The 18,955-nt window shown below is 61.8% G+C and overlaps 1 protein-coding gene across 1 annotated transcript in view; it reads left to right on the top strand.

Moving 5' to 3' along the window:
- Positions 1-18,955, top strand: part of ARHGEF10 (Rho guanine nucleotide exchange factor 10) — a 102,520-nt gene that overhangs the window by 44,916 nt on the left and 38,649 nt on the right. Inside the window, exons 9-11 of the mRNA XM_062198853.1 lie at positions 1,196-1,366; positions 2,915-3,060; positions 5,300-5,475. Coding sequence (XP_062054837.1) covers positions 1,196-1,366; positions 2,915-3,060; positions 5,300-5,475 — 493 coding nt within the window. The remainder of the gene's footprint in view (positions 1-1,195; positions 1,367-2,914; positions 3,061-5,299; positions 5,476-18,955) is intronic.

Genomic DNA, 18,955 nt, shown 5'->3' with positions numbered 1-18,955 from the left:
CATGCTCGTGGTCTGGGACTGTGGTATGCTTGTGGTTCTGGGATGTGGCATGTTCGTGGTTCTGGGACAGTGGCATGCTCGTGATTCTAGGACAGTGGCATGACATGGTTCTGGGACTGTGGCATGTCCATGATTCTGTGACTGTGGCTTGCTCGTGATCTGGGACTGTGGCATGCTTGCGGTTCTGGGACTGTGCCATGCTCATGGTTCTGGGACTGTGGCATGTCCATGAATCTGTGACTGTGGCTTGCTCGTGGTCTGGGACTGTGGCATGCTTGTGGTTCTGTGACTGTGGCATGTTCGTGGTTCTGGGATGTGGCATGCTCGTGGTCTGGGACTGTGGCATGCTTACAGTTCTAGGACAGTGGCATGACATGGTTCTGTGACTGTGGCATGTTCGTGGTTCTGTGACTGTGGCATGTTCGTGGTTCTGGGACTGTGGCATGTTAGTGGTTCTGTGACTGTGGCATGTTAGTGGTTCTGGGACTGTGGTATGCTTGCGGTTCTGGGATGTGGCATGTTCGTGGTTCTGGGACTGTGGCATGTTAGTGGTTCTGGGACTGTGGCATGCTTGTGGTTCTGTGACTGTGGCATGTTCGTGGTTCTGGGATGTGGCATGCTCGTGGTCTGGGACTGTGGCATGCTTGTGGTTCTGTGACTGTGGCATGTTCGTGGTTCTGGGATGTGGCATGCTCGTGGTCTGGGACTGTGGTATGCTTACAGTTCTAGGACTGTGGCATGTTCATGGTTCTGTGACTGTGGCATGTTCGTGGTTCTGTGACTGTGGCATGTTCGTGGTTCTGTGACTGTGGTATGCTCATGGTTCTGGGATGTGGCATGTTCGTGGTTCTGTGACTGGCATGTTAGTGGTTCTGGGACTGTGGTATGCTTGCGGTTCTGGGATGTGGCATGTTTGTGGTTCTGGGACTGTGGCATGTTAGTGGTTCTGGGACTGTGCCATGCTTGCGGTTCCAGCGCCCTGGGCTGCGGGATGTGGTTCATCGTCAGCATCAGTTTGGCTTTTGCAAAGTGCGCTGCTCACCTGCTGGTCGTGCCCTTCCAATGCCGATCGAGTGTCCCCCAGAAGGAGCCGATGGCTGCGCACGGCTCCAGGGGTCGGTTCTGAGTGACCCGGTGCCCTGGTGGGGAGGGGCAGCGCCTGTGCTGACCGCTGCCCTCCCCCTGGCACCCATAGGACATGCTGAAGAACACAGCCAAAGGACACCCTGACCGGCTGCCCCTGCAGATGGCGCTGACGGAGCTCGAAACCCTGGCCGAGAAGCTGAATGAGAGGAAGAGGGACGCCGATCAGCGCTGTGAGATTAAACAGATAGCGAAAGCCATCAACGAGAGATACCTGAACAAGGTTCGAGTCCGCGCGCAAGTGGTGTTTGCTTTGCACTAATGAGCTGCTTCTCGCTAACCAGTCAGAACACCTGGAGCAGCTCCTCTGCCCAGGCCGAGGCTGGGCCCATTGCAGACCTTAGAAGGGCTGTGCAGACTCCTCGGGCCGTCACGGGGCCAGGGCCACCCCAGGCAGTCAGGAGCTTCTCTCTTAGCTTTGCTTCCGATGCCGTGTTTACGGGCACAGCGACTGAGAGCTGAAGACGTCTGCCGATGTCTTGTGCTCACCGGCACGCAGACGGAGTCGTATTTACACCCGAACGTGGTCGTTGGCAGGGCCGCGTTTCAGCTTTGAGGCACGAAGCCGTCTTCCCGCTGCCATGGCCTGATCGTGGAGACTTCTGCCACGTCTAGTTAAGGCCCTGGTCTTCCAAGGCTGTGTCGCATAAGTCACATCCAATGGTCGTCCTCGCTGCAGTCACCTGTTGTTTTCTTGGGAGGGGCACTTTCCCATGGGGGAGCGACCTCCTGTCGCACGGCCGTGACCTCTTTGCTGGTGACCATAAGCAACGAGAGTGCTCTCGCTCTGTAAAGGAGGCTGAGACAGCTGTCAGTTCTGTGCTTGACATTGGCTGTGTTGAGGTCGCGCTTCCCTGCAGTACTGAAGGGCTTGGATCACACACGTGGGGCTGAGAGGCCAGGGCATGGGGAGACGTGGGGACAGGGCAGGGGTTGCTGGGTGTGGTGTGCAGACAGACGCGGCTGGTCGTCCTGGGGCAGGCGTGAATACGCACGGGGCCTTGTCACACAAGAGCCGGCTCCTCCGTGGTGGCCTAGAGCTGGGCGGCCAGCATAGGCATAGGCTCAGAGGGCCGTGGGCGCCTCTGTGGGGAGGTCTGAGCCGCTTGCCGGGCTGACTGCTGTAGACGGTGTGAGTGCCCCTGGGAGGACCCAGGCGTCTTCCCCCAGTGTCTGCAGGGCTCAGTGAACCCCAGGTGCCCCTGGGAAAAGTAAGTGCCTCCCCTTCCGGCTGTTCCAATTGATGTAATGTGGTTTTTAGAAGATTTCTTTCTTTATTCTAAAGGCAGAGCAAGAGAGAGTTATTGAGAGGTTGAGACCGAGATGTGGTGTGCACCAGGCTGGAGCCAGGCGCTCTGTCCGGGTGTCCCACACAGGTGGCAGGGTCCCAAGCACTTGGGCCCTCTGCTGCCTTCACCGGGGCAGAGGGGAGCAGCCGCCATGCAGAGCCCAGGCCGCTGCGCGCTTGGCCGTGGCCTGAGAGTCTGGAGGTCCAGAGACCGCACCTGTAGGCAGGGGTGAGGAAGGCAGCCCGCTGGCTGCGGGGACGGTCGGCTCCTGTCACCGGGGGGGTCACTCCAGCCCTGGTGTCTGTGCCAGTTTAACAAGTCAGCTCTGATTCCACTGTGAAGTGTCGAGAACACGGGGCCACCCTTGAAAGGGAAACTGCATCCCACATGGACGCCCTGACACATATCTGCGCGGCTCGTTCCGTGTCGCTTTCTCTGTGGAGCCAACCAGCGTGCTAAGTGTGCTGCTTTTGCTCGTTCAGCTCCTGAGCAGTGGGAATCGCTACCTCATTCGGTCTGACGACATGATAGAAACGGTGTACAACGACAGAGGGGAGGTGGTGAAAACCAAAGAGCGCCGGCTGTTCATGCTGAACGACGTGTTGATGTGTGCCACGGTCAGCTCTCGGTAAGAGCACGGCTGCTCCCCATGGTCTGTGTGCTGGGCCAGGCCCCTGTTTACACAGGGCTGATCCACCTGGGCCTGGCTGATGTCCAAACAGCCAGACCTGGGCCAATCTGAAGCCAGGAGCCAGGAGCTTCTTCTGGGTCTCCCGCGCAGGTGCAGGGGCCCAAGCACATGGGCCATCTACTGCTTTCCCAGGCCACAGCAGAGAGCTGGATAAGAGGAGCAGCCAGAACGCGAACTGGTGCCCATCTGGGTTGCCAGCCTCAGGTGCAGGCTTAACCTGCTATGCTACAGCGCCGGCCCCAGCAGGTTGGGAATCTTAAAGCTGACCCCAGTCCTGGACGCCCCAGGCAGGAGGCACAGCTTGCGTGCAGGCCACCTCGTAAGCAGTAGTGGCCTGTGCACATGCGGCCACTCCTTGCACAGCTTTCCTTACCTGTCTAAACGTGGTGGGAAGGCCAACCCCTGCCCCCACTCCCAAACCACCGGCCACAGTGTTGAGAGAGCCCCACGGCGAGTGCCCTGAGGGCCGCTGGTGGGTCTGTCCGTGCTTGGCAGTTTCCGGGGGCGAGTGGTGGGCACGTGGTGGGTGCGGCTGTGCAGATGGGGCCCTGGGCAGCTGGGCTCCGCATAGAGCTCTCAGCCTGGCAAGACACAGGCAGAACTGAGTGAATGCCCAGACCATATGGGGGGTGGGCTGTGTCTGCCGCTCGGCGTGCCTCCTGCCACAGTGCCGGGACAAGTGCCGACCATGAGACTGGGGGCTCCCGGCTGAGTTCTCCCAAGGTTCTCCCCTCTGTGCTGGAGGTTCAGCAGTGCACAGGAGAGCAGGGGTTACCCAGAGCAAAACAGAAGTACAAGCCCAGAAACAGCCGAAAATGCAAAAAGGGCCCCAGAGAAAAGCATCCAACCGTGGGAAAGCCCCCAGCCAAGAAAAGTCCCCGATTGCAAAAAAGCCCCCATTCAGAAAAAGAGTGCAGGCACAGGGTTAGGCCTTTCCAGGGGCCAAGGGGTGGTGTCCAGGGTGGAGCCCACTTGGCTATTCGAAAGGGGCGGGCTTGTAGGCGGGGCTGGAGTCCTTCCTGCCCACTTGAGGTACTAGAAGTGTTGTGGTCTCATTGGCGTGATGGGTGTGGGTGTACCCCATGGTAATTCGAGTCCAGTGACATTATAGTCACCCACAGGTCCTGGGGCCAGGGGACACGTCCTGCAGCCCTGTGGACATTTCCGGCATCGTGGGGCCTGTGGTTTCTGTTGCTCAGAAGGGCAGGGAGAGGGTGCAGGGGAGTGGGGCTTGCACCCTGCGAGGGAGGTCTGGCCTGTGCACAGGAGGGGGTTGGGGAGCCTGCGTGGCGCACACAAGGGGCCCTGCCACACGGGCCGGCCGGCCTCTCACAGGGACAGCTGCAGGCTATGGCAGGTTGGCCCTTGGCTGTCAGTCGGGGCCTCCGTGACTGGCGGTGAGCTGTGAGCTGGTCTGACCTGCACTGTCTCGCAGTTTGGCTGGGCTGTCAGACTGCAGTTTGGCTCCTCACTATCAAACCCCAGCTCCGCTGGAGTTGTCACTCATTGACTGAAGCTCTGGGGCGGAGTCGGCGTCAGTGTGGAGCTGTCAATCATTAGCCCCTCCCCCTAACTACCTGTGTTCCGCAACAAACCGAGGACCCTGGGCACAGGTGAATGGGGAGGCGTGGCAGCCAGCTCCAGCCTTGGCCCAGTGCTGGCTGCTCCCCTGGGCTGTACACAAGGGTTCTGTGTGTCTGTTTGCACACGTGTGTTCCATTTTACGGTAAGATAAGAGCTGTAGTGCTGTGATGTGGACTGTATGGGTGTGGTTGGGACACAGCGCAGCCACGGGAGGAAGACGCGGGCACTAACCCGTGTGAGGCGACACCTCTGCACGTGGCGGCTCTGGTCCGGCAGCTCACCCGTCGGCTTTGTGGAAACCACGCTCCCTGGGGTGCGGGTCACCTCCCTGTCCCCGTTTTGGGCTTGAGGACGGTCTCCCCATGGGCTTCCTTGTGGATCTAAATCCTGACTATGAGTGCAAAGCCAGACACGCAGTAACCGTGAGTCCCCGCCTGAGCACAGGGGAAGTGTGCTGTGGAAGCCACGCGTGGGTTGTGTGTTTTCACGTTTTAATTCCTCGTCTCCGTGAGCTCTCTGACGTGCCCAGGTCTGGCAGGGCCAGCTGCCCGGCACACTCGGGACTCCTGAGTGACACTTGTTCGTGTTGCAGCACCTCCCACGAAGGCAGCACCGTGACCAGCCAGAGGTACCTGCTGAAGTGGAGCGTCCCCCTCGGTCATGTTCAAGTGGTGGAGTACACCAACGGCCCAGGCCCCGGAGACCACGGCAGGCTGCCCACCACACACCCACCCGAGAGCCTGGCCGTGGTGGCCAATGTGAAGCCACGTAAGTGACACCCACGTGTCCTTGACACATGTGGCCCACACAGGCTGTGGATGTCCAGGCTCTTGTTCTGGCCTCAGAGCTTAGTGGGCTGAGTGGGTACACAGTCTAGAACTTCAGTTTATCCTAGTTTTACATTTATTTATTTGACAGCAGAGTGACAAAGGGAGGGAGAGAGAGAAAGAAATGTTCCATCAGCTGGTTCCCCCAAATGGCCACAATGGCCAGAGCTGGGTACCCACAGGTGCCCTGTCTGTGTTGGTGGGTGGAGCTGGGTGCCCACAGGTGCCCTGTCTGTGTTGGTGGGTGGAGCTGGGTGCCCACAGGTGCCCTGTCTGTGAATGGGGGTGGAGCTGGGTGCCATCAGGTGCCTGTCTGTGAGTGTGGGTGGAGCTGGGTGCCCACAGGTGCCCTTGTGTGTGGGTGGAGCTGGATGGTCTCCCGGTGGGTTCTGAGCTTAGTACCTTCTTGTTCCCATCCTGCTGCTATCACCTGTCGTGTAGACTTCTGCATTGAGAAGCTGCTGTGGGAGACGGAGGAGCCCTTGTCCCGTCTTCTCCACTGGTCCTCCTGGTCTGTGGTTTCAGTTACTGCTGTGAGCAGAATGGGACCACAGTGTGAGCAATGCACCTGTCTGCCTCGTGGCGTCGGGAAGCGCGGTGTTGTTGGTGTGTGATCCTCACTCGTATGGGAAGGGTCCACGTGCCCGGCCACTGGCTCACTGCCGGCTCTCGGAGCAGGCTGGGGGCGTGAGAGTACAGTTAGGCGCCGTCTTTCCTGGTGCTGCTCCCCCATGGCAGGAGCACCCAGAAGCCTTGCCTCCATCAGATGTCCCGTGGGCCTGTCCCATCTGGTCTTCACGAAGCCTCTGAGCAGTAGAGGGTGGTGGCACACCTGCTGTGGCAGAGGCAGGCCCACGAGAGCCCCTCACTGCTGCCCTCCATTCCTCCCGTCCTGCTCACCCCCGCCCCAGGGGATCTCAGGCCCCACCAAAACCTTGGGTGTGGAGTGCAGGCCCTCATCCGTGGGCTCATTTTCACTGGGATGGACAGAGAGCCTGCCTGTTGTCTGTGCCTCAGGGGATTGAATCAAAGCTTCACACACAGCTGACAGGTGTGTGCCCGCGTCATGTAGCAGGTGGTTGGGTAGGGAGGCCACACGTGGCACAGAAGGTCTCAGGAGTGACCATGGTGCATGGTGGTTGGGGAGGGAGGCCACACGTGGCACAGAAGGTCTAAGCAGTGACTACAGTGCACAGTGGTCGGTAGGGAGGCCACACGTGGCATGTAGTGGTACCACCACTCCTCTTTAAGGAATGATGCTCTCCATGATTGTTTCCAACCTCCAAATAAGAAACTGAGGCTTGGACTAGTTTCTACCCCAAAGCTTGCAGGCTTGGGCCTCCCTTTTTTGCCTCCTGAGACAGTAAATGGCATTTCTCCAGTGCCTCTGAGGGATCCGGATGTTGCTTACGTGGTCATCCTTGACCTTGACAACAGAGGTGCTGTTACATTCCTGATGGTGAGAGACGCTGCCCCGCACTGAAGCCGGCTCTCACAGAGCAGTGTGGTCAGTGATCATCCCACATGAGAGACGCTGCCCCGCACTGGAGCCGGCTCTCACAGAGCAGTGTGGTCAGTGTCCATCCCACATGAGAGACGCTGCCCCACACTGGAGCCGGCTCTCACAGAGCAGTGTGGTCAGTGATCATCCCACATGAGAGACGCTGCCCCACACTGGAGCCGGCTCTCACAGATCAGTGTGGTCAGTGTGTCCATCCCACAGTGAGAGACACTGCCCCACACTGGAGCCGGCTCTCACAGAGCAGTGTGGTCAGTGTCCATCCCACATGAGAGACGCTGCCCCGCACTGAAGCCGGCTCTCACAGATCAGTGTGGTCAGTGTGTCCACCCCACAGTGAGAGACGCTGCCCCACACTGGAGCCGGCTCTCACAGAGCAGTGTGGTCAGTGTGTCCATCCCACCGTGAGAGACGCTGCCCCGCACTGGAGCCGGCTCTCACAGAGCAGTGTGGTCAGTGTGTCCATCCCACAGTGAGAGACGCTGCCCCACACTGGAGCCGGCTCTCACAGAGCAGTGTGGTCAGTGTGTCCACCCCACAGTGAGAGACGCTGCCCCGCACTGGAGCCGGCTCTCACAGAGCAGTGTGGTCAGTGTGTCCATCCCACCGTGAGAGACGCTGCCCCACACTGGAGCCGGCTCTCACAGAGCAGTGTGGTCAGTGTGTCCATCCCACAGTGAGAGACACTGCCCCACACTGGAGCCGGCTCTCACAGATCAGTGTGGTCAGTGTATCCATCCCACAGTGAGAGACGCTGCCCCACACTGGAGCCGGCTCTCAGTTGAAGTACATTGTCAGTGTGAGTCATGAGTTGGGAAGCGTGTTCGCCCTACTAGGGACTGGGCAGGGCTTGCTGGGAGCACACGGGCTGCAGCCGGTTCCTCCTGAGACAGACTTCAGGCCCAGCAGGTTGCAGGTGGTGGCTAGAATTGGGTCCTCTGTTGGATGTGTCCCTCTTGTAGCACTGATCTATCTATCCTTTGTGTACATGTGGTCACACTGACACACCGGGAGTGTTCAGTACATGTTACGTGGAGGTGCGCATTGCCAACAGGCGGGCAGGGGGCTGGGAACTCTTTGGGTGCCCAGTCTGAGGCATGGGGGCACCATGTGGGGTCCTCGGTGTAGAGGCTGCTGCCAGGCTTGGGGCCAGGTGGTCCCTTGGGTTCGTGGCCCCGAGTGTGCACCATGAGCTGGGTGCCTCCAGGACCTTAGCCCCCTACCCACACGGGGTCTCATTTCTGCTCTAAGTGTTGACAGGAAGAGTGCAGAGAGGCTTTGTAGCGCCTGCTGGATTAAAGCAGTTTGATGTTTGCAGTGTTCTCTGTGTGTTGGATGTTGGATCAGGGAGAACCCTCTGTGCTGTCCGGAGTCAGCTGGCCAGGTTTGCGCAGCTGTTGTCCTGGGTGCTGGGAGGAGACAGAGCCCGAGGTGCAGCCTGGCCTGGAGCAGGGGGGACGGGGGTCGTGGTGGGCGCTCTCTGGACTCACACCCAAAGTGTTGATCGCCATCGCACCCAGCCGCAGTGCCCATTGCATCCCCCGAGTCCCTTGGTTTACGCAGGTGGGTCTGTGGAGCACGCTCAGTGGCTCTCGGGCCTGGCTGCCTCTGGTTGCAGTCTGAGCGGAGCAACCTGCATTCCCCGCCCACCTGCACTCTGCCCTGTCGTCCCCTGTGTCTGTCATCCCCAGGCGGCTTTGCGAAGCTAAGGTAGCGGTCGTTCTCCAATGACTTCCATGTGGCTCTTCCGCTGTTTGCACGGCTGTTTCATGTGCGGCGCTGGAAGGCTGGGCTGTTATTCCATGCGGAAGTCACAGCGTGGGCGGCCCTGCCTAGCAACCTCTGCCTGTGCCGAGGGCGGCCTGGCAACCAGCACAGGAACCAGCGAGGCGTCGCGTGGGGGGCACCACATCCCTGGAAAAACACTGCTTGGAGCATGCGATTGTCTCCTGGAGCGAGGACATGAACGTCTTACCTCAGGGCCGGGACTCGCCAGCCGGTGGCCTCGGATCCTGCTCCGGGGGCCCAGGGTCGGTCGGAGCTTCCGGAGCCCCTGACGTTATTTTGCAAAATGTTGTGCGTTTTTCTGAGGCTGCTTAACAGCTTCCACTGACTTTCTTGAAGGGGACTGCCGGTGGGAGAGAAGGTTCTGAGCTGTCCGCTGCCCTGGTCCACAGGACGGCTTTGCAGGAGGTCCTCGGACACCTCCTGCTCTGCCCCATCCTGGCTGGGGAAGCGGAGCTGCCCTGGGGCCCGAGATAAGTGGCCCCGAGTGCACCTGCTTCCTGCGGGGCCTCGTGACTCTGGTCAGTTTCCTCACTTGTGACGCGGCAGCCGTTGTGAGCACAGGAAGTGGACAGAGACGCCTCCTGCAGGCCCCACTTGGCCGGAGCCCTTGGTGCTCGCCAGACAGGATGTGACCCTTGGGTGCTTCCAGGAGCGGCTGCTGGACACCTGTTTCCCACGCCTCCCATGGGCACGCTGTCCAGTGTTTCTGAAGTGAGAGCGCACATTGGATGTGTTGTGCAAATACCAATCCTGTTTGATTTAAAAACAACCAGTCCCATGACTTTGTCTGTAGTCACTTGACCCTACAAACAGGAGCAAATGTCACACCTAAAGCCCAGCTCCAGTGCTAAGATGGAACAGAGAAGTACAACTGCTCCTGGTGAGACTGCGTCGCCTCCAGGGCCCTGTGAGGTCACTCCGAGGCCTCGTGGTCCCTCTGCAGTGATAAGAAGGATCCAGTCTGGACCCTGGGCCTCTGACAGCAACCGCATTGCCTTGCTGTGGTCGGGGACAGCGCCCTACTCGCAAACCAGTGCCTGCGGCCCAGCCTTCCCCTGGCTGGAAGCAGGAGGGTTCTTATTCTTTAGTGTGCGAGGGCGAACTTTGCCACAAAGCCCATCCTGTGGAGGCTTGAGGGACCCAGAACACGCAGAAAAGACATGTGTAACCCAGAGCACACAGATGAGACGTGAAGGACCCGGAACACGGATCTATGACATGAGTGACCCAGAACACACAGACGAGCCGTGAGGGACCCGGAACACGCAGACAAGACATGAGGGACCCGGAACACGGAGCCATGACACTAGGGGCCTGGAACATACAGACGAAGCCTGAGGGACCCAGAACACTCAGACAAAATATGAGGGACCTAGAACATGCAGATGAGATGTGAGGGACCCGGAACATGGAGCTGTGACATGAGTGACCCAGAACATGCAGATGAGATGTGAGGGACCCGGAACATGGAGCTGTGACATGAGTGACCCAGAACATGCAGATGAAATGTGAGGGACCTGGAACATGGAGCTGTGACATGAGTGACCCAGAACATGCAGATGAAATGTGACGGACCCGGAACACACAAACAAGATGTGAAGGACCCAGAACACGAGCTGTGACACTAGGGACCCGGAACACACAGACAAGACATGAGGGACCCAGAACACACAGATGAAACGTGAGGGTCCCAAAACACACAGACGAGCCATGAAGAACCCGGAACATGCAGATGAGATGTGAGGGACCCAGAACACAGAGGTGTGACATGAGTGACCCAGAACACACAGATGAAACGTGAGGGACCCGGAACATGCAGGCAAGACATGAGGGACCCAGAACATGCAGACGAGATGTGAGGGACCCGGATCATGGAGCTGTGACATGAATGACCCAGAACACGCAGACGAAATGTGAGGGACCCGGAACATGGAGCTGACACTAGGGACCCGGAATATGCAGATGAGACATGAGGGACCTGGAACACACAGACAACTTGTGAGGGATTTGAAACAGGCAGCCGTGATGTGAGGGACCCAAAACATGAATCCTGTGTGCATGTGTGTGTCTGTGTCTGTGTGTGCATGTGTGTATGCATGTCTGTGTATGTGTGCGCATGCATGTGTATGTGTGTGCATGTCTGTATGTGTATGTGTGTCTGTGCATGTCTGCATGCATGTGTATGTGTGTACATGTTTGTGTGCATGTGTGTATGTGTGCCTGTCTATGTATGTGTGCATGTCTCTGTGCATGTGTATGTGTGTGTGCCTGTCTATGCATGTGTGCATGTCTGTGTGTATGTATGTATGTGTGTTGTACGCATGTGTGTGCTTGTCTGTGTATGCGTGTGCATGTGTGTATCTTGTGTGACTGTGTATGTGTGTGCATTTCTCTGTGTGTGTCTCTCTGTGTGTATATGTGTGTGCATGTTTGTGTGTATATGTGCATGTCTGCATGCATGTGTATGTGTGTGCATGTTTGTGTGCATGTGTATGTATGTGTGCGCATGTGTGTATATGTGTGTATTATGCACATGTGTGTATGTGTGTGTGCATGTCTGTGTGTTTATGTCTGTGTGTCTGCATGTATCTGTGTGTCTGTGTATATGTGTGTGTGTGTGTGTGTGTGTGGTGGGGTGACGATGCTGGGATACGGTGCCCTTTCCCATACGACAGGAGGTTGGCAGGTCCTCCCTGGAGGTACAGGTCTCCAGATCATAGAGACCCAGGGCCCGTGGGTGAGCCCTGGGAGCGGCATCCCGCGTGGCCAGGACTCTGTGCAGGAGGCGAGTCTCCACGTGGGACACCATGGAAGGTCTCGACACAGCCTTGCTGGTGTCCCCGCAGGCGACGTGGAAGCACTGGGCCCTGGCCTGAACCGAGGCCAGCTTGTTGTGACAGCGTGTGTTTGCCGTGTGGGAGAGAGACATGGCCGGGAGACACACAGAGCTGTGCGCCTGTGGCAGCTGCCCCACGAACCGCTGGCTTTGTGAGGCTGGAGCTCGGGCTCCCAGCAGGGTTAGGAGGCGGCTGTAGGCCTGGCCTGGGGCTTCCCTCAGCCTAGAGACCGGCCCTGCTGCTGCTTCTTCCCCGGCTAAGCCTGCTGAGCACACACACGTCCAGGAAGGTGCCGTTGGAGACTCATGGGCAGGGAAGCCACACGAGGCTAGCGAGGGCTGCGTGTGACGTCAGTGACCCTGGTCATCTTAGGGGCAGGAAGGCATGATGGCAACGGGGCGGCTTAGGCTGCCCCTTAGCATCTTGTGGTCCCCTGGGTTAAGTGGCACCTGGAGCCAATGGAGCCGAATACCGGCCTCTGAGGTTTTCTCTGCGTCTCTGTGCTCAAACAGTATCCCACACCACACTCACACGGCGAGAGCCCGCTGGGGAAGCCCGGAGGCTGAGAGGCAGAGCTCAAAGCCCTGAGCTCGGCGCTCCTGCGGGGGAAGAAATGGTGGCAGCCATGACAGAGTGTCCCGGAAGGTGGGGAAGAGACACCCGCTCACAGCGCCCTCTGCCTGCAGCTCCTGGGCCTGTGCGCCCCACACAGGCTCCTGCTGCTCTGCCTGCACCTGTTGGCCTGGCCGACCGCCCCTGCTGGCGGCCAGGTGACCAGGAGGAGTTCGTAGACGCTCAGGGGTTTTTGTGTGGGCAGTGTCTGCGTCAGGTAACTTGCTGTGGTCCTTCTAAATAGTGGGGTTCGTTGTGAAGAACCGGGCCGTCCGTGTGACCTGGTGGGATTCTGCCTAGCAGGTGCCAGCTTGCCCTCTCCAGGGGTCAGTAAACACCAAGCGTGTCTGCCAGGGACTTTTGTCAGCCTTTCCAGTTGGGATTTTCTTCTCTTAAATATTTATTTATTTGAAAGGCAGAGTTACAGAGAGGAGAGGCAGAGAGAGAGAGAGAGAGAGAGAGAGAGAGAGAGAGAGAGGTCTTCCATCTGCTGGTTTACTCTCCAGATGGCTGCAATGGCCGGAGCTGCACCTAACCGAAGCCAGGAGCCAGGAGCTTCTTCCAGGTCCCCAGTGTGGGTGCAGGGGCCCAAGCGTCTGGGCCATCTTCTGCTTTCCCAGGCCATAGCAGAGAGCTGGATTGAAAATGGAGCAGCCAGGACTCGAACCAGCACCCATGTGGGATGCCGACACTGCAGGCAGTGGCTTTACCCACTATGCCACAGCATTGGCCCCTCCAGTTGAAATTTTCTAGAACACTGGTCTGTGGGGAGCTTGGGGGACTCACTGTGACCACAGCAGTCAGGTCAACACCCGTGTTGGTTCCAGACCCTGAACCATGGCCACTTTCTGAGAACTGGCAGCTGCCAGGGCCCGACCAGCCCTTGCAGAAGTGCCGCTCACAGCCACAGGGAGGCGCCACCTCTCGAGTGCGGGACAGGGGACGTCGCACGGGCCTGGATGTGAGGAAGTGAACCCTGGCGCACTGCCACCCAGCTGTAAGTGGGACAGTACAGGTCTCTGGCAGTTAAATCCAGATCCGTGCGGGCCACACCCCTGGCCGGGCGTGTCCACGGGACGTGAGATGAGTCGGTGGAAGAGACGCGGGCACTGTTGCATGCTACAGCACCATTCACAGCAGCCAGGGCCGGGAATCAGCCGGGTGAGGACGATGTTTACGCACACTGGCACCGTCCTCAACCCAGAAAGGGACCTCTGGCTTCTGTTACAACCTGGGTGCACCCGGCGGGGACTGGGCTGGGGGAGGTGAGCCAGGTGTAGAAGACCCAGCAGCCTCACAACCCCGCCTCTATGTGGGCTCTCCGTGGACGCAGAGGGCAGGATGGTACTGGCCTGGGCCCGGGCAGGGGCAGCATGGTGCTGGCCTGGGCCCGGGCAAGGGTGGGAAGCCGCACAGCCCCGCCTCTGCGTAGGCTTTCCGTGGATGCAGAGGGTGGGATGGTGCTGGCCTGGGCCCGGGCAGGGGTGGGATGGTGCTGGCCTGGGCCTGGGCAGGGGTGGGATGGTGCTGGCCTGGGCCCGGGCAGGGGCGGGATGGTGCTGGCCTGGGCCCGGGCAAGGGTGGGAAGCCGCACAGCCCCGCCTCTGCGTAGGCTTTCCGTGGATGCAGAGGGTGGGATGGTGCTGGCCTGGGCCTGGGCAGGGGTGGGACGTGGAGGGCACATTGTCTGTGTCCTGCAGGACAGGTGAGCTCTGGAGCTGTGTCCTGAGTCTGCGCGCGCTCCTGCTCCTGCTCTGGGTGAAGAGGAAGCAGAAGGGGCTGCTGCCAGAAGTGAGGCGGGGTGGGCGGAGAAAGCACCCGGGCTCCTGCCCCTCGCCCCTCAGGGCTCGGCCGCCCCTCTGGCTGCTGCTCCCCGGGCTCCTGCCCCTCGCCCGTCAGGGCTCGGCCGCCCCTCTGGTCCCTGCTGCTGCCCGGGCTCCTGCCCCTCACCCGTCAGGGCTCGGCTGCCCCTCTGGTCCCTGCTGCTCCCCGGGCTCCTGCCCCTCACCCCTCAGGGCTCGGCTCCCCTCTGGCCGCTGCTGCTCCCCGGGCTCCTGCCCCTCGCCCGTCAGGGTTCGGCTCCCCTCTGGTCCCTGCTGCTCCCCGGGCTCCTGCCCCTCGCCCGTCAGGGCTCGGCTCCCCTCTGGTCCCTGCTGCTCCCCGGGCTCCTGCCCCTCGCCCGTCAGGGCTCGGCCGCCCCTCTGGTCCCTGCTGCTGCCCGGGCTCCTGCCCCTCGCCCCTCAGGGTTTGGCTGCCCTCTGGTCCCTGCTGCTCCCCGGGCTCCTGCCCCTCGCCCCTCAGGGCTTGGCTCCCCTCTGGTCGCTGCTGCTCTCCGGGCTCCTGCCCCTCGCCCGTCAGGGCTCGGCCGCCCCTCTGGCTGCTGCTCCCTGGGCTCCTCCCCTCGCCCCTCAGGGCTCGGCTCCCCTCTGGTCGCTGCTGCTCCCCGGGCTCCTGCCCCTCGCCCGTCAGGGCTCGGCTGCCCCTCTGGTCCCTGCTGCTCCCCGGGCTCCTGCCCCTCGCCCGTCAGAGCTCGGCCTCCCCTCTGGTTCCTGCTGCTCCCCGGGCTCCTGCCCCTCGCCCGTCAGGGCTCGGCTGCCCCTCTGGTCCCTGCTGCTCCCCGGGCTCCTGCCCCTCGCCCGTCAGGGCTCGGCCGCCCCTCTGGTTCCTGCTGCTCCCCGGGCTCCTGCCCCTCGCCCGTCAGGGCTCGGCCGCCCCTCTGGTCCCTGCTGCTGCCCGGGCTCCTGCCCCTCGCCCATCAGAGCTCGGCCGCCCCTCTGGTTCCTGCTGCTCCCCGGGCTCCTGCCCCTCGCCCGTCAGGGCTCGGCCGCCCCTCTGGTCCCTGCTGCTCCCCGGGCTCCTGCCCCTCGCCCGTCAGGGCTCGGCCGCCCCTCTGGCTGCTGCTCCCCGGGCTCCTGCCCCTCGCCCGTCAGGGCTCGGCCGCCCCTCTGGCTGCTGCTCCCCGGGCTCCTGCCCCTCGCCCGTCAGGGCTCGGCTGCCCCTCTGGTTGCTGCTGCTGCCCGGGCTCCTGCTCTCAGAGTCCAGGTAGGGAGCCTGGACCCTGCTCTGCCTCCGGACGCAGGGAGTGGCCCAGCCGCCAGAGACCGAGGCCTCTCTCTCTGGGAGTGTGGTGCTGCAGCTGGGGAGGCTCCACTTCCTCCTGACCGCCCCTGACCTGGCCCTCCTGCTGCTCACAGGCACACAGGCCCCACGCACGGCGGGCGTCGCATGGTCAGCTTCTCCAGCCGCGAGGGAGATGGATGGGGCCGTTTCCTTCTGAAAGGAGAAGGCGGCCCTGTTGGCTCAGGCTCCTGGGGAAGCCCCGCCTTGCCCTGGAGGAGGCCGAGGGGCTCTGACCTGGTGCGGGTGTTCCAGCTGGTGCAGGTGTTCGGTGGGGGAGCTCAGGTAGGGCCTGGGGCACAGCTCACAGCCAGAACCCCCTGCTGGCTCCAGGGAGGAGGGGACTCCCAGCACAGCTCGGAAAGGGGCTCCTCCACCTGCCACGCAGCCCCCACGCACCCCCAGGAGCTGCTGCGGGCCTGACCCCTGCCTGGGCACGTCCCCGCACCTCGCCCCCATTCCAGCCTGCAAGGAGTCAGGGAGCGTTACCCTGCGGGCCGGGCTCTCGGGAATCCTGAGACCTCTCGCCAAGGGCCTTTGTGGCCGCCCTTGCTATTGAAGGAGCCACACAGCCCCTTCCTTGTTTGCCACACAAGACTCCATTGAGCCGACAGACCCTGGATTTTCAAACCGCTCGCGGGGATTTCCATGGGAACAGGCAGTGTCCGCCCGTGAGAAAGGTCAGAGAAACAGGGCAACAGTGTGCGGGCGCCGCAACCGCGGCCCTCCTGCCCGGGGCATGTGCGGCAGCCTGGCTGGGAGTCGCGCTCACACAGCTCCTGACTGGCAGGTACTCTGCGGCTCCGCAGGTCCTGGCTGCAACCTGAGGGTGGTTCTCTGAGCCGGAAGTGACGCTGGCGGAGACCCCTGCTCTGCTGCTCTCAGTGCAGGCTCCATCCTGCAGGGCGCGTGCTGGGTGCCACGGGTGTCCCCTGCTGCCCCGAGAGCACAGGCGTGTGGCCGCGGCGTGTATGCACGTGGTACCTGAGGCTCCGACCGTGGTTCTCTGAGCCGGAAGTGATGCTGGCGGAGACCCCTGCTCTGCTCTCAGTGCAGGCTCCATCCTGCAGGGTGCGTGCTGGGCGCCACGGGTGTCCCCTGCTGCCCCGAGAGCACAGGCGTGTGGCCGCGGCGTGTATGCATGTGGTACCTGAGGCTCCGACCCTGGTTCTCTGAGCCGGAAGTGACGCTGGCGGAGACCCCTGCTCTGCTCTCAGTGCAGGCCCCATCCTGCAGGGCGCGTGCTGGGTGCTGCGGCGTCCCCTGGGCTGCCCCGAGAGCACAGGCGTGTGGCCGCGGCGTGTATGCATGTGGTACCTGAGGCTCCGACCCTGGTTCTCTGAGCCGGAAGTGACGCTGGCGGAGACCCCTGCTCTGCTCTCAGTGCAGGCTCCATCCTGCAGGGTGCGTGCTGGGCGCCATGGGTGTCCCCTGCTGCCCCGAGAGCACAGGCGTGTGGCCGCGGCGTGTATGCATGTGGTACCTGAGGCTCCGACCGTGGTTCTCTGAGCCGGAAGTGACGCTGGCGGAGACCCCTGCTCTGCTGCTCTCAGTGCAGGCCCCGTCCTGCAGGGCGCGTGCTGGGTGCCACGGGTGTCCCCTGCTCTGCTGGCCACTGCACCAAATGCCCACCATGGCTGCCCAGACTCGCTCAAGTGGCCTAGTGCGCCGTGAGGCTGCCCAGTTGAGCTGATTGGTGAGCTCGGGGCTTGGTTTGCTCTCGGAGAGAAGGCTGGGGATCTGCCCTGGGCGATTTCCAGGGCTGGGTCCACCTTGTCACGGACCACAGCCGTGCTGTGCGGTGGGCCCTGGACCCTCCTCCTTTCTCACAGGTGTCAGCCCCTGTGAGCTTCAGGTTAGGGACGGGGTGGGTGTGGGGAGTTAGGAAGAAGCCACATCCCCACCCCCAGCCCAGCTGGCCCCAGAATCTGGGTGGTACAGGGGCTGCTCTTGGTTCCTGCTCGTATGTGAGAGCTGCCGGCAGCTCTGGAAGAGATCCCACCCCCACCCACCTGGGACTGCCCGCTGAGGGCCCGCCCTGCCGGCTGCCCATCATGGGCCCATATTCCCGTCGGGGCTGCGTTCCTGGCCTTGGTCCCTCTCCCTGCCTTGTCTCTGTCACTGCCCACCCCTCTGGCCAGGGCAGGGTAGGCTGACGGGGCCTGGTCCCACCTGTGGGAAGTATGGGCAACATCTCCGTGAGATTTCCAATGACCAATGGACTCCCAGTGCAGAGCTGCCCTGGGGGTGCCTGGGCCCTTCTGTCCCTGTCCCCTGGGCCACAGACCTGCTGCGCTGGGCAGAGCCGCCACTGCTTTCTCCTTTGCCCCCAGCCCTGCTCCTGCCTCTCACAGCGGCAGGCAGACAGTGGCCACTGCCTCTGTCTGGCAGGTGGGGGGCTTCCACTGCAGGAGAGACCAAGTCACAGCCCCTCCCCAGTGCTCCAGTGGAGAACGAGGGGCAGAGCCAGTGAGGGCCCTGGGGAGAGGCACGGGGGCCTTCACGTCGCTGCTCAGACCTGCACCCGGCCTCCCACGCCTCGCGCTCACCCAGTTCAGGGTACAGGCCGGCGCATTTACAACAGGGTCACACCAGGCACTCACTTGATTTCCCCTAAAGCTTGGGCAATGTGACTAAGACCCTGCTTTTCCTGAGTGACAGCCGGCTCTGCCGTGGCCTGGCTGATTGACAGGGTTTACTCCTGGGCAGGGGCAGGCTCTGGTGGGGCTGGGCCGATTGGCACAGGGCTCCCCTGGGCAGGAGCGGGCTCTGGTGGGGCTGGGCCGATTGGCACAGGGCTCCCCTGGGCAGGAGCGGGCTCTGGTGGGGCAGTCCACGCAGCACTGGTCCCTGAGTCGTGGGGAGTCCACGCAACGCTGGTCCCTGAGTCACGGGCAGTCCACGCAGCACTGGTCCCTGAGTCGTGGGGAGTCCACGCAACGCTGGTCCCTGAGTCATGGGCAGTCCACGCAGCACTGGTCCCTGAGTCACGGGCAGTCCACGCAGCACTGGTCCCTGATCACGGGCAGTCCACGCAACGCTGGTCCCTGAGTCACGGGCAGTCCACGCAGCACTGGTCCCTGATCACGGGCAGTCCATGCAGCACTGGTCCCTGATCACGGGCAGTCCACGCAGCACTGGTCCCTGATCACGGGCAGTCCATGCAACGCTGGTCCCTGAGTCACGGGCAGTCCACGCAGCACTGGTCCCAGAGTCATGGGCAGTCCATGCAGCACTGGTCCCTGAGTCGTGGGGAGTCCACGCAACGCTGGTCCCTGAGTCACGGGCAGTCCACGCAGCACTGGTCCCTGATCACGGGCAGTCCACGCAACGCTGGTCCCTGAGTCACGGGCAGTCCACGCAGCACTGGTCCCTGATCACGGGCAGTCCACGCAGCACTGGTCCCTGATCACGGGCAGTCCACGCAGCACTGGTCCCTGAGTCGTGGGGAGTCCACGCAACGCTGGTCCCTGAGTCACGGGCAGTCCACGCTGCACTGGTCCCTGATCACGGGCAGTCCACGCAACGCTGGTCCCTGAGTCACGGGC

The sequence above is a fragment of the Lepus europaeus genome, chromosome 8 (assembly GCF_033115175.1).
Source record: "Lepus europaeus isolate LE1 chromosome 8, mLepTim1.pri, whole genome shotgun sequence".
NCBI lineage: Eukaryota > Metazoa > Chordata > Mammalia > Lagomorpha > Leporidae > Lepus > Lepus europaeus.
The sequence above is the reverse complement of the archived record's forward strand: the minus strand, read 5'-3'. Positions and strand labels throughout refer to the sequence as shown.